Source organism: Macaca fascicularis, chromosome 15, assembly GCF_037993035.2.
Source record: "Macaca fascicularis isolate 582-1 chromosome 15, T2T-MFA8v1.1".
Classification (NCBI taxonomy): domain Eukaryota; kingdom Metazoa; phylum Chordata; class Mammalia; order Primates; family Cercopithecidae; genus Macaca; species Macaca fascicularis.
The window spans coordinates 16,488,282-16,498,880 of record NC_088389.1 but is presented as its reverse complement, the minus strand read 5'-3'; the positions used below and the strand labels follow the sequence as shown (position 1 = coordinate 16,498,880).

Here is a 10,599-nt window from a genome sequence, read left to right as displayed (position 1 = left end):
GTTTTGCACCTCAGCCCTTGTTGACCAAGGGAGGCCCAGGCCCAAGCCCTAGGCCACCACGGACAGGCTGGCACCAGAGAAGCCAACATCCCCAAGGTGACTGGCTGCCACCCCACCCAGTAGGACATGTTCCTACCCACAGGTGGGGCAACCCACCCCCAACAGCTGCGGGGGCTTCAGGGGTGTTCCTGTGCCACATAAGCTCGGCCCAGGTTCCCCACCTTCCTAGGCCTCAGTTTACACATTGGTGAAATGGTAGTGACGACAGTGTCCACTTTCTAGAGCTCTCTCGAGGCTCCTGTTCCCGCACACAAAGCGCTTGGCCCACAGTGAGCGCTTGGTAAACAGTAGTGTGTGACTGGGAGTGTTGAAGGAGCCGGCATCATTGTTTGGATCCAGCCCAAGCCTGGGCCCACCTTGCTGTGGGCACCCCAGGGCCCTGAATGGCCTTGAAGCTGCTGCCTGCTGCCGTCCCTCTTGGCCTCACCATCGCCCAAGGCTGCCTGAGGGGCACCCGGCACAGGTCTGGCTGAGGAAGCTGCCTGAGCTGCCACCAGAAAGCAGGTCACCTTGGACAAGTCCCTTCTCGCCGAGCCTGTTTCCTCCTCTGTAAAATGGAATAAGAACTCAGATCATGGACATAGAGGCACGCAGTCAAGTGAGAAGCCCAGAAAGCCGAGCCATATGGGGGCCTAGACACAGTCCCCAGCCCAGGCCTCCCTGTCTCCTACCCCCACAGCACCACTCAAGGCAACTGGCTTTAAATAAAGCGTTTATTGATTAGTAGAAGCATGAACAGTGTGCATAATATTTTCAATACAATATCAGAGAGGGATGACGGGAACCCCTCAAAAGGCACTAGAGGCGCAGATCTTCGGTACAAGAGGGAAGAGATGCGCCAGAGACCAGGGCTGGGGGGCTGGGGGTCCCTGAGTGCCAGGCACCACCACACGTCCTGTGGGTCAAGGCCCCTCCTCTGGGGAGCAGGTCTAGGGCACGGAGGATGCAGGGCTGGGACGGGACCCCACCTTGGGGACCCTGAAGGAGTCCATTTCTGCCCTGCCCCCAGCAAAGCAGCCGTGGGGGAGGTCTGGGGGTCCTGGGGTGGGGAATGCCAGGCCTGGGCCCATCCTGGTTTGACCTTTGTCCCAGGAACAAGAAGCTAAGTAGGGACGACAGCCAGGCCCAGAGTGACTCACAAGGACATCCAAAGAGGGACTGGATTTTCAGGGGGAGGTGACTTGGTGACTGAGAGGCAGCACAGGTCAAACCCTAGCCTGACCCCAGACCCTCAGGGAGGGCCCCCCAACCCTGTACCCCTTAGGATCCCCGTCCGGCTCCCCAGACAACCACTGAGGACCTCAGGGTGGCCCACAGAAGACAGAACCCAGCTCCACTACACCCCTCGCTCCCGCTCCAAGCACCAGAGGGACGGGGACCAGAGGGAGACCAGGCGGGCGGGAGGAGGCAGGCTGGGGCCAGGAGAAGGGGATACACAGGACCATAAAACCTCAGGCTCCCCATAACCCTCACTCAGCCATCTCACTCACTCACTCCCTCCCAGCATCCCCCAGGATGGGGATCTCCTCCTTCACTCAGGACACTTCCGCTCCGCAGACCTGCACGTTCTGGGCCTCTCTAATTTCACCCCAGGCCCACCCACCCCAGGAGGCACCCCCTAAATCCCATCCCTCCCCGCAGCACCCCCAGCCTGGCTCCAGCCTGAAGACCGCCTCCTTCCCCTTCTCTCCAGAGCAGTGGGGAAAGCGAGGCTGGGTCCACCCCTAATTGCGGAAGGAGCAGGGCCGGGGGCCACTGCGCTCCCTTCTCGTGTCCTGGCCCAGCCAGCCCCTGGGTGAGTGGGCGGGAACCCACTGGCCTCACAGCAGCTTTCACCTCCCTCTCTCCAAGAAGGATGGCAGCACCCATGAGGGGATGGAGGCCACAGAAGAAGGACAGGAAGGGAGGGGCTCTCCAGCCCCCCAGCAGTGTCCCGCCCTCGGCACAAGCAGGAAAACCCCCAAAACCAGCCCCTGCATCTGAGATCATCCCACAGAAGAGAAAACAGGGAGCAAGAAAGTGTTGACTGAACCCAATAAAGTGACTCAGGTGGGCCCGCTCCCTGGTGGTGCCACACAGCCCTGCCCCGCCTCCACCTACAAGGCACAACACAGACCAGGGTATCCTCCTCAGAGCCAAGCCTGCCTGGGCCCAGACGGGAGCGGCCCGTGCCGTGTGCAGCAGCCAGGGACCCACTGGCCTAGAACTCAGTCTGCACCCCTGCGCTGTCCTCGGTGGTGGTGTGGAGGGCGGGGTGGCTGCTGGGGCTGGACACCTGCTCTCCAGTCTCCTGGTCGCTGGGCTTGGGGGGTCCAAGGTCCACAGCCTTTCCAGGCAGGAGATGCTGGAGGGGTGAGGCAGGCGGCGAGGAGGCCTCGGGGGCGGCCTCGGGCTGGGGGGTCTCCCCGGCAGGTGCCCCGTTGGGTAGGGGGCTGGCTGGCGGGGGGCTCTCAGCCCGCAGACCTTGGGCCAGCAGGCCTTGGATCTCAGTGACACTGTCCGGGGACGCAGGTGACGGTGACTCAGGGCTAGCCTCAAAGGGCAGCCCCGCCTCCTCATCCTGGACCACAGAGACCACCTGCTTGGCGCGCCGTCGCTTTTCCGAGAGGGTGGCTGCCTCCGGGGTGCTGGGGCTGGGGCTGCCGCCCCCACCGCTGTTGCTGTACTCCTCGCCCCAGTCGATGGGGGCGCCCTCGGCCAGCAGGTGCAGGTTGGGGTCGCTGTTGTGCATGACCATGCTGTCCCGGTACAGGTTGTGCTTCCTCTGCACCGCGGCCTCCTTCACAGCTGCAGGGCCACAGGCGAAGGGTCAGGACACAGCACTGATCCCACAGCCGCCCCCATGCTGGACTCTGCTCAAAGGAGACCCGTCTCATCCCACCATGGGGGTCTGTGATTGGGATGTGACTTATTCCAGGCCTCATTGCTAAAAGCAGCAAGGCTGTGATGCTAACTCCAGGCCCAGACCACATGCCATCTAATCACTCATCCCAGCCTCCCAGCAAAGCCAAGGACACGAGAAGAAACTAAAGCACAGAGATGCAAGGCTGTCCGCTCCTGGGGCCACACAGCCAACGGTGGGCTTCACCCAGCCCCTACATGCAAGTCTGGCCTTTTCTTTGTGCCTTAGCTGACCCCCTCAGCTGCCACCACCTCTCAGCTGCCCCCCAGCATCCTCCTGGCAACAGTCCCCACCCCGGGACGGCACCCACCCTGCAGGATGTCCTTCATGACGGTCTGCAGCACCACCTCCTCGTACGTGTTTTCCACCAGGATGAACTTGGCAAAGTCCTCGAAGATCAGCTCCTGGAACCGGGGCAGCTCCTGCCCAGGTGGGGTGGCAGAGATGAGAGGTCAGGGCCAAGGGTAGAGGAGGTCTGTGGGCTCCACCCCCGACTTAGGGCCCGAACGGCTGGAGCAGGTGGGGGCCGCTCACCGACTTGCAGGTAGGGGCCAGCTTCTTGAGCAGGAAAGGGATGCTGACCTGCAGCAGCGCCTCCCGGAAGAACCTCTTCCGCACAGAGCTGCTGTCGTAGTCGTATTTCTGCAGGGAACGAGGGGGTCAGGGGCCTGCAGGTCAGTGGGCTCCACTGGCCCTGAGGGTAGGACGAGGCCAGTGGTCTGACCCAAGCCTCCGAGTCCTCCTCCGCACAAGAGGACCATGGCGCCTCCTTGCAGGGACAGCAATCCTGGTGGCGGCCGGGGATGGGGCTTGGGGCTTGGGGCTCGGCCTCACCTAGGACGGTCCGGGGCAGGGCGTGGGGCCGCTCACCTTCAGCACCCGCTCCAGGACCCGCTGGATGGACTTGCACAGCTCCTCCTTGGTGGGCCCCTTCCCCAGCTCCTGGTGCAGGAGAGTCTCGAACGTATACACAGCATTGTGCATTTGCTGCGGGGCACACCGCAGACATGTGAAGCCCCCAGAGTGACCACAGCCCCTTCCTGAGTCCTCATCCTCAGCCAGCCCCCCACCCCGAGGCCTGCCAGGGAGGCATGGCGAGCAGTCTGTGCCCACTCACTCATTCTCCCACTCACAGCGCTGCACACTCAGGCCAGTCCCTGCCTCAAGGCAACAGGAAACATGGGAAGGGGCCTGGGGGAGCAAGGAGAGCTCCCTGGAGGAAGGGGTCTCTAAGCTGAGACCTGGGAAGTGAGTCAGAATTAGCCAGGTGGGCGGAGGCACAGATGTTCCAAGCAGAGGAGGAAAGAGTGTGCCAGGCAAGCGTGGCTACGGCATGACGGGACAGAGCAGAGGGGACCCCTCCTGGGCGAGGGGGCCTGTGGAAGGCGGTGGGCAGGGTGTGGAGTGGGGGTCGTAGCCTCGGGTCTACCTCCCGCATGTGGATCTGGGCTCGCTGCTTGAACACAGACGTGCTGGACACATCAAATCGCTGCTGCAGCCCGTCCAGCCGCAGCGACTCCATCTTCTCATAGCAGCTCTGCATCTTAAGGGGGTGGTATGCCAGCCGGGACAGCTTCTCCATGTACTGCAGGGGGCAGGCCGCGGAGGCTGAGCGGGGCCACTCTGTGGCCAGGCAGCCCCCCAACCACACACTTTGCCTGGGTCCTCAACGTCCAGGCCCTGGGGCTGGCGCCTGCTACCAGGGATGGCCACCTGGTGGTGGTGGCCACAAAGGTAAACCCAGTAGCGCCCAGGACAGAAGCATGAGGCTCTGAAGGCATGGAGGGCACGGTCCAGCGGCACAGCACTGTGGAGAGGCAGCCTAGGTGCTGGGAGAAGGCTCTCATCCCTTCTGAGGGGCTGGGTGACCTTGGGCAAGTCATTTACCCTCTCTGAGCCTCAGTTTCCTCAGCTTCAAAGTTGGGAGAGAGCTTTCATGTTCTCCAACGTCCTCTCCAGGTCTCAGATTCTGGGATTATTATGGTCTGTGGACTCCCCATTTCAGAGTGTAAAGGAGGAAACTAACATACAGGATAAATTCGATCTGACAACTACGTGGGCTCCAGGCAGCCACCCCAAGATGGAGACTGTGGAAGGACATCCACCCCGACAGCCAGATAACTGAAGTAAGAGCAAAGGCTGTCTCCATGTGGACGGCGTGTGACTTGTGAATTCTGCCTTATTGATCTCATCGTTCACCCGAAGCCCGTCCATCCCTCTCCCCTTCTCTCCTTCCCTCCTTGTTTCCCTCCTTCCCTCTCTTCTCTGTTAAATTCTTTTCTATTTTAGCACCATTCTTGGTTTCTAAAGGCTGATGGCCAGGAGCTAATGTTCCCTCTTTCCTCTAACTGCAGGCCCCATGAGGACTCCAACAGCTCTGGCCTCACGCACAGCCTTGGTCCCTAGTCCCCAGCAGCCCCTCCCCGTCTACAGGGACGGCTTTGGAGGGGAACGGCTGCCCCGAGTCACACAGCCAGGGTCCTCTGGGACAGACCAGACCTACTCTCAGGAGACCCCCTCCCAGGGCCGGTGCCGGCCTCACCTCGCCCAGCTTGTCAATGCCGCCCTCGTTGATGACGTTCAGGTTCATGTCCGTGACCTCCTTGAAGAAGACGTCCCGCACCTCGGTGAAGCCCTGGCTGGTGGGCACCATCAGGGCCTCCAGGATGGACGGGATGTAGGGCTGGACGTGATTTCGCACACACACCTCGGCCTTGGGGAGGATGAAGGCTGTGCCCCGAGGGAGCCAGGTCAGCAGGGGCTCCCCAAGGAGCACCTCTCAGTCATCCCAGAGCCCAGGTGCTGGAGGCTACTGTATTACTATTATTTTTTTTTTTAGATGGAGTCTTGCTCTGTTCACCCAGGCTGGAGTGCAGTGGCACAGTCTCAGCTCACTGCAACCTCCACCTCCCGGGTTCAAGCGATTCTCCTGCCTCAGCCTCCTGAGTAGCTGGGACTACAGGCGCTCGCCACCTCGCCCAGCTAATTTTTTTATTTTTAGTAGAGATGGGGTTTCACCACGTTGGTCAGGCTGGTCTCGAACTCCTCACCTCGTGATCCACCCGCCTCAGCCTCCCAAAGTGCTGGGATTACAGGCGTGAGCCACCATGCCCAGCCTGTTATTATTTTATTTGAGACAGGGTCTTACTCTGTTGCCCAGGCTGGAGTGCAGTGGAATAATCAAAGCTCTCTGCAGCCTCAAACTCCTGGGCTCAAGCAATCCTCCCACTTCAGCCTCCTAATAGTATTATCATTTTTATTTCAACTTTTATTTTAGATGCAAGGGGTACATTGCAGGTTTGTTCCATGGGTATGGGCAGGATTGATCTCATCACCCAAGCAGTGAGCACAGTGCCCAAAAAGTAATTTTTCAGCCCTCTCCCAACTCTCTCTTCCCATCAATACTATTACTATTATTAATTTTTGAGACAGAGTCTCATGCTGTCGCCCAGTGTGGAGTGCAATGGCACAATCTCAGCTCACTGCAACCATTGCCTCCCAGGTTCAAGTGATTCTTATGCCTCAGCCTCCCAAGTAGCTGGGACTACAGGTGCACACCACCAGGCCCAGTGAATATTTTTTGTATTTTTAGTAGAGACAGGGTTTTACCATATTGGCCAGGCTGGTCTCAAACTCCCAATCTCGGGTGACACGCCCACCTTAGCCTCCCAAAGTGCTAGGATTACAGGCGTGACCCACTGCACTTGGCCCCCATCAGTACTTTTAGTAGTAGTAGTAGTAGTAGTAGTATTTTAAGAGGCAGGGTCTCACTGTGTTATCCAGGCTGGTCTCAAACTCCCTGGGCTCAAGCGATCATCCTGCCTTGGCCTCCCAAGTGCTGGGATTACAGGCATGAGCCCCTGCACCTGGCCAATATAATTTTTTTTTTTTTTTTTTTTTTTTTGAGACAGAGTCTCGCTCTGTCACCCAGGCTGGAGTACGGTGGCGCAATCTTGGCTCACTGCAAGCTCCACCTCCCAGGTTCATGCCATTCTCCTGCCTCAGCCTCCCGAGTAGCTGGGATTACAGGCGCACGCCACCACACCCGGCTAATTTTTTGTATTTTTAGTAGAGACGGGGTTTCACTGTTGTTAGCCAGAATGGTCTTGATCTCCTGACTTCATGATCCGCCTGCCTTGGCCTCCCAAAGTGCTCGGATTACAGGTGTGAGCCAATATTATTTTTGAAGAAAACCACTGGGGGTAATATTAGCAAGCTGAATGATTCCAGAGAAATAGTAGATAAAGATGGGAATCCATGCAGGAAAAATGACAAGGGATTCTGAGATTGGACCCTGATCTTTCTGAAACCATTATGGCAACAAACTAAGAAAACTGCCATCTGACAAGAGATTAATCATCAGAATGCATAAGGAGCTCAAACAAGTCTATAGGAAAAAAATCCTAGTAATCCAATTAAAATGGGCAAAAGCTTTGAATACACATTTCCCCAAAGAAGACATATAAATGGCAAACAGGCATATGAAAAGGTGCTCAACACAAAACAGGCATATGAAAAGGTGCTCAACACAAAACAGGCATATGAAAAGGTACTTGACATCACTGATCAGAGAAATGCAAATCAAAACTACAATGAGATGCCACATCACCCCAGTTAAAATGGCTTTATCCAAAAGACAAGCAATAACAAATGCTGATGAGGATGTGGAGAAAAGGGAACCACACCACAAGCTGTTGGTGGTGTGAAAGGAAAATATCTTAGGCCTCCAGAATTACGAAGTCAAGCTGGGAATTGCTTACAGTAAACCCGCCTCCCGTTCTATTCAAAGTCACCCCTCCGCTCACTGAGATAAATGCATATCTGCTTCCCTCCTTTGGAGAGGCTAATCATCAACTCAAAAGAATGCAACTATTTGTCTCTTTTCTTCCTATGACCTGGAAGCCCCGTGCCTGCATCGAATTGTCCTGCTTTTCCTTCAAGTTGTCCCATCTTTCCAGACCAAACCAATGTTCATTTTACTTTTTTTTTTTTTTTTTTTTTTTTGAGACAGGGTGTCACTCTGTTGACCAGGCTGGAGTGTAGTGGCTTGATCTCGGCTCACCGCAGCCTCTGCCTCCTGGGTTCAAGCGATTCTCATGCCTCAGCCTCCTCAAGTAGCTGGGATTATAGGCATGCACCACCACATCCAGCTAAGCTTTGTATTTTTAGTAGAGATGGGTTTCACCATGTTGGCCAGGCTGGTCTTGAACTCCTGACCTCAAGTGATCCACCCGCCTCGGCCTCCCAAAGTGCTGAGATTACAGCGTGAGCCACTGCACCCAGCCCATTTTACATATGTTGATTGATGTCTCAGTTCTCCCTAAAATGCATAAAACCAAGCTGTGCTCTGACCACCCTGGGCACATGTCATCAGGACCTCCTGAGGCTGTATCACGAGTACCTGTCCCCAACTTGGCAAAATCAACTTTCTAATTTAACTGAGACCTGTCTCAAATGTTCAGGGTTCACAGTGGGAATGTAAATTAGTACAACCACTATGGAGAACAGTTTGGAGGTTCCTCAAAAAACTAATAGAGCTACCATATGATCCAGCAATCCCGCTGCTGGGTATATACCCAGAGAAAGGAAATCGGCCCATCACAGAGATATCTGCACTCCTGTGTTTGTTGTGGCTCTGTTCACAATAACCAAGATTTGGAAGCAACCTAAGTGTCCATGACAGATGAATGCACAAAGAAAATGCGGTACATGCCGGGCGCGGTGGCTCAAGCCTGTAATCCCAGCACTTCGGGAGGCCGAGACGGGCAGATCACGAGGTCAGGAGATCGAGACCATCCTGGCTAACACGGTGAAACCCTGTCTCTACTAAAAAAATACAAAAAACTAGCCGGGCGAGGAGGCGGGTGCCTGTCGTCCCAGCTATTTGGGAGGCTGAGGCAGGAGAATGGCGTAAACCCGGGAGGCAGAGCTTGCAGTGAGCTGAGATCCGGCCACTGCACTCCAGCCTGGACGACAGAGTGAGACTCCGCCTCAAAAAAAAAAAGATCCAAGAACCCTCTCTCGGGGTCTGGATCGGGACCCCTTTCTGGTTACAGAATGAGTAAACCCTAGTATTTGATAGCACAACAGGGTGACTATAATCAATAATAATTTAATTGTACACTTAAAAATAACCAAAAGAGGCTGCACAGGTGCGATGGCTCATACCTGTAATCCCAGCACTTTGGGAGGCCGGGGAGGGAAGATCACCTGAGGTCAGGAGTTTGAGACCAGCCTGGCCAACATGTTGAAATTCCATCTCTACTAAAAAGACAAAAATTAGCTGGGCGTGGTGGCGTGCGCCTGTAATCCCAGCTACTCGGGAGGCTGAGGCAGAAGAATCGCTTGAGCCTGGGAGGCAGGCGTGGCAGTGAGCCGGGATCACAGCACTGCACTCCAGCCTGGGCAACAAGAGTGGGGCTCAGTGTCAAAAAAAACCCACTAAACTAAATGAATATACTTGGGTTGTTTGTAACACAAAGGATAAATGCTTGAGGGGATGGATATTCCATTCTCCAGGACGCGATTATTACACATTGCATGCCTGATCAAAACATCTCATGTACCCCATAAATATGCACACCTACTGTGTACCCACAAAAATTAAACTTGAAAATAAATAAGAAAACTGCCAGCCCAGAGGTGTCAGCAGTGTTCCGCTAAGCTAGAAATAGACAAAAAAACGCCTTTGGGGTGGGTCTTGCTTCTTCGTTTGAACAAAGAACAACAGCAACGAAAACTACATTAGTAGATTTAATGAGCCTCTGCTTTTACAAACACGGGGCGATCCTCTCTGGAACGGTTGGCTGGCTCTGCATAATTATGTAAAAGGCTTCTTCCTTGTGGGTGGGGACCATCTCCAGAACATTCTGACCACAGCATTTTCACCCCCATCCCAGCCCAGCTAATGTTCTTTGTTTCACAAGAAATGTCAAGTCTGTGTCCTATCCAGCTCTCAACCAATACTCAGGGTCTGGGTAGTAAACAAGAACCCACAGGAGGCCGGGTGCAGCCGCTCCTGCCTCTAATCCCAGTGCTGCAGGAGGCTGAGGCAGGAGGATTGTCTGAGGCCAGGAGTTTGAGACCAGCCTGGGCAACACAGTAAGACCCCCCCACCCCGCCTTCTCTCTCTCTCTTTAAAAAATTTTAAAAAGAGACAGTTTTGCCCACCCAAGACCCTTCTCTACAAACAATTTAAAAATTAGCCAGGCGTGGTGGCATGCACCTGTAGTCCCAGCTACGCAGGAGGTTGAGGTGGGAAGATTACTTGAGCTCAGGAGGTCGAGGCTACAGTGAACCATGATTGCACCACTGCTCTCCACCTGGAAGACAGAGCGAGACTGTGTCTCTTAAAAAAACAGGCCGGGCCTAGTGGCTCACACCTGTAATCCCAGCACTTTGGGAGGCCAAGGCAGGTGGATCACCTGAGGTTAGGAGTTCGAGACCAGCCTGGCCAACATGGCAAAACCCTGTCTCTAATAAAAATACAAAAATTAGCCGGGCGTAGTGGCGGGTGCCTGTAATCCCAGCTACTTGCAGGGCTGAGGCAGGAGAACTGCTTGAACCGGGGAAACGAGGTTGCAGTGAGCCGAGATTGTGCCCCTGTGCTCTAGCCTGGGCAACAGAGCAAGACTGCT

General features: G+C 55.5%; 1 protein-coding gene across 1 annotated transcript in view; it reads right to left on the bottom strand.

Moving 5' to 3' along the window:
* Window positions 1-759: 759 nt before the first annotated feature.
* NIBAN2 (niban apoptosis regulator 2) overlaps window positions 760-10,599 on the bottom strand; it is a 63,130-nt gene continuing 53,290 nt past the window's right edge. The window contains exons 9-14 of the mRNA XM_005582168.5: window positions 5,505-5,692; window positions 4,392-4,547; window positions 3,833-3,949; window positions 3,497-3,604; window positions 3,273-3,384; window positions 760-2,847 (exon numbers count right to left, since the gene is read on the bottom strand). Of these exons, the coding sequence (XP_005582225.3) occupies window positions 2,261-2,847; window positions 3,273-3,384; window positions 3,497-3,604; window positions 3,833-3,949; window positions 4,392-4,547; window positions 5,505-5,692 (1,268 nt within the window). The 3' untranslated portion in view covers window positions 760-2,260. The remainder of the gene's footprint in view (window positions 2,848-3,272; window positions 3,385-3,496; window positions 3,605-3,832; window positions 3,950-4,391; window positions 4,548-5,504; window positions 5,693-10,599) is intronic.